General features: G+C 50.1%; 1 protein-coding gene across 2 annotated transcripts in view; it reads left to right on the top strand.

The window, feature by feature from the left end:
- The window catches only part of HOXA5 (homeobox A5), a 4,108-nt gene extending 2,024 nt beyond the window's left edge, over positions 1 to 2,084 (top strand). The window contains exons 2-3 of one of the 2 annotated variants that reach the window (XR_826659.1): positions 112 to 423; positions 1,998 to 2,084. Coding sequence is in view for 1 of the 2 variants with exons in the window: in XM_010855396.1 (XP_010853698.1) it covers positions 112 to 362 (251 nt within the window). In the remaining variant the exon portion in view is untranslated. Of the gene's footprint in view, positions 1 to 111; positions 1,146 to 1,997 lie in introns of those variants that run through there. The other variant, XM_010855396.1, reaches the window with a different exon arrangement.
- Positions 2,085 to 2,855: the final 771 nt, after the last annotated feature.

The following is a 2,855-nucleotide window of genomic DNA, read 5'->3' as shown; positions in this document are numbered from 1 at the left end:
AGCATTTTTCCCCTGTTCCCTGTCCAGGACCCTGGCAGTTCCAGCTGGCAGACTTTTTGGTAGCCAGAGGCTGAGGAGTGGGTGGCTAAACCCCTGACTTTTCTGTTGCAGACAACATAGGCGGCCCGGAAGGCAAAAGGGCCCGAACGGCCTACACGCGCTACCAGACCCTGGAGCTGGAGAAGGAGTTCCACTTCAACCGCTACCTGACCCGCCGAAGAAGGATTGAAATAGCACATGCTCTTTGCCTCTCGGAGAGACAAATTAAAATCTGGTTCCAAAACCGGAGAATGAAGTGGAAAAAAGATAATAAGCTGAAAAGCATGAGCATGGCGGCGGCGGGAGGGGCCTTCCGCCCCTGAGTATTTGAGCGTTTAAAGTACTGAGCAGTATTAGCGGATCCCGCGTAGTGTCAGTACTAAGGTGACTTTCTGAAATTCCCTTGTGTTCCTTCTGTGAAGAAGCCCTGTTCTCGTTGCTCTAATTCATCTTTTAATCATGAGCCTGTTTATTGCCATTATAGCGCCTGTATAAGTAGATATGCTTTCTGTTCATCTCTTTGTCCTGAATGGCTTTGTCTTGAAAAAAAAAAAAATAGATGTTTTAACTTATTTATATGAAGCAAGCTGTGTTACTTGAAGTAACTATAACAAAAAAGAAAAGAGAAAAAAACACACAAAAAGTCCCCTTCGACCTCGTTTAGTGCCAATGTTGTGTGTCGCACTCGTTGTTTAACTGTGCATGTGAGTGGAAGTGTCCCTGTCTCAATAGCTCCAAGCTGTTAAAGATATTTTTATTCAAACTACCTATATTCCTTGTGTAATTAATGCTGTTGTAGAGGTGACTTGATGAGACACAACTTAACTTGTTCGACGTGTAGTGACTAGTGACTCTGTGACGAAAACTGTGACTCTGAGCGGTGTGTCCCTGCGTGCCTTTGTAGGACCCTTTGCACGAACTCTGGAAGTGGCTCTTATAAGCGCAGCTTCAGTGATGTATGTTTTTGTGAACAAAGTTACAAATATTGTCCAAGTCTGGCTGTTTAAGCAAACTGTGATCAGCTTTTTTTTTTTTTTTTTTGGTATTTGTTTTTAAGGAAAAAAATACTGACTGGAAACAAAAAATAAACTTTCTATTGTAAGTTCTCTTGGTCTGGTTTGTGCCAAATAGCAAGCGGCTCTTTCTGCTCTTCTGTCTGTTTGATGCGGGGAGGCAGTGAGTCTGTGGCTACCTGAGCAGCCTGCTTGTGCAAGAAGGACCTCAAATCAGCAGCCTGACCCGCGGCCTCCCTAGCTCTGACCCAGCAGAGTTCAGGGCAGGAGGTAGAAAAGCCTTAGGTGCTTGCAAAGCCTGAGTTTAACCTGCCCATTTCTGAGGAAACCAAGTTAACCGGCTGGGTACAAAAAAAAAGAAAAGAAAAAGGAGAAAAAACCCAGGGCTTTGTTAGCGGCCCTCAGGGGCCCACACAGTTGCTGCCTCTCTCTGAAGGCCATCCTAGGCCTCCACTTGCTGAAAAGGCTGCTGTGTCAAGTTGTGGCCCTTTACCCCTAAACCACCCAGGCACCCTTTCCCACTCCTCACCCTCCTGAACCCAGTTGGCTTCTTTTGCTACAATTAATTTGCTACAAATGGAAGGTACTTACCCCATCCTAGCTTGAGTGGGAAACTCCTCAGAGCAGCTAAAGCAGCAACTAGAGATTTGCACATTTACCGACTGCTTACACTGATGCCGTCTTTCCTTTTAAAAGTTATAAAACAGTAAACTTTATAAGCCTCAGTTCCGGCTATATGACATTTGGGTGCCAAATGAATAGGGTTTTGTCTATGAATTAGATCGTAAAATCATCCATAGCACAGACAGATCGGCTCACTGGCTATAAAACGTCACGTGGGGCCATTAAAGTAAGTTTTATGGTTTTGGGGAGTTGACATCCAACATTATATACCACATAACATATAATCTCACTGACGCTGGACTCCATTTGACTCTTTTGCAGGCTACGTGTGCCGCCTGGTCATTCAAATTGTCAATTTTAGGTCCAGAAGTGTCCACACCACAAGTTCTCAAAACTCTCTGAAAAATGGCTACCTCCGAGTTAAGGTAAGCTCTTCCCCTGAGCGCTTTCAAGTTTATTTGTACTCTGAAAACTTTCTTTCTCCATCTTTCTTTCTCTCTCTGGTTCAGTTAACTCTGGGGTTGCCTCAGAATTCCGAAGGGGAGAGCAGACTTTCCCTCGGCTCAAATGAGAAGAGCCAGGAGCTAGCTTCGGAGGCACCACGGTGCAAGGCGCCTGTGGCCGCGCCGCATCCCCAGGCCTAACTTTAATTGCTGCACCAGCGCGGATGTTAATGACTTCCGCTGCTCTCGCCGGCGTGCAAAAAGATGATTTTTGTGTGTGAGTGGGCCTGCATGTGGAGACTGGGCAGAGTCGCCCCCATCCCGGGACTGGCGGGCCGGGCTCTACGGGGTCTGCGGAGCCCTGGGTGGGGGCTGGGAGACCCGGGGGGGCGCGGGCCGCGGGCGCCGAGGCCGCGCTGCGCCCGGGCGCGCTGGGGAGTTTGAAAGAAAAGGCCGAGCAGGGCCGAGGAGGACTCTGGCGGGATTCCTTACGGGGCTGTGGCAATACGTCTTCGCGGGCCGGGGTCATTTGGCAGCATTGAATCGAGGCGACGGCCTTCAGGGCCGAGTCGCAGGCCGGCTCGGGAGAGCCCGAGCGTGGCAGGGGCCGGGGGCGGGAGCACACCTCCAGGCTGGGCCCCAGGGTTGCCAGGCCGAGTCCAGGCCGCGGGCACCCGCGGGACCCTGGGGACCACAGGTCCCCACCTGAGGGGAGGGCTCAGTATCTCCCCGCCCC

This window comes from Bison bison, unplaced genomic scaffold (genome assembly GCF_000754665.1).
Source record: "Bison bison bison isolate TAMUID 2011002044 unplaced genomic scaffold, Bison_UMD1.0 scf7180017864364, whole genome shotgun sequence".
NCBI classification, from domain to species: domain Eukaryota; kingdom Metazoa; phylum Chordata; class Mammalia; order Artiodactyla; family Bovidae; genus Bison; species Bison bison.
The sequence above is the reverse complement of the archived record's forward strand: the minus strand, read 5'-3'. Positions and strand labels throughout refer to the sequence as shown.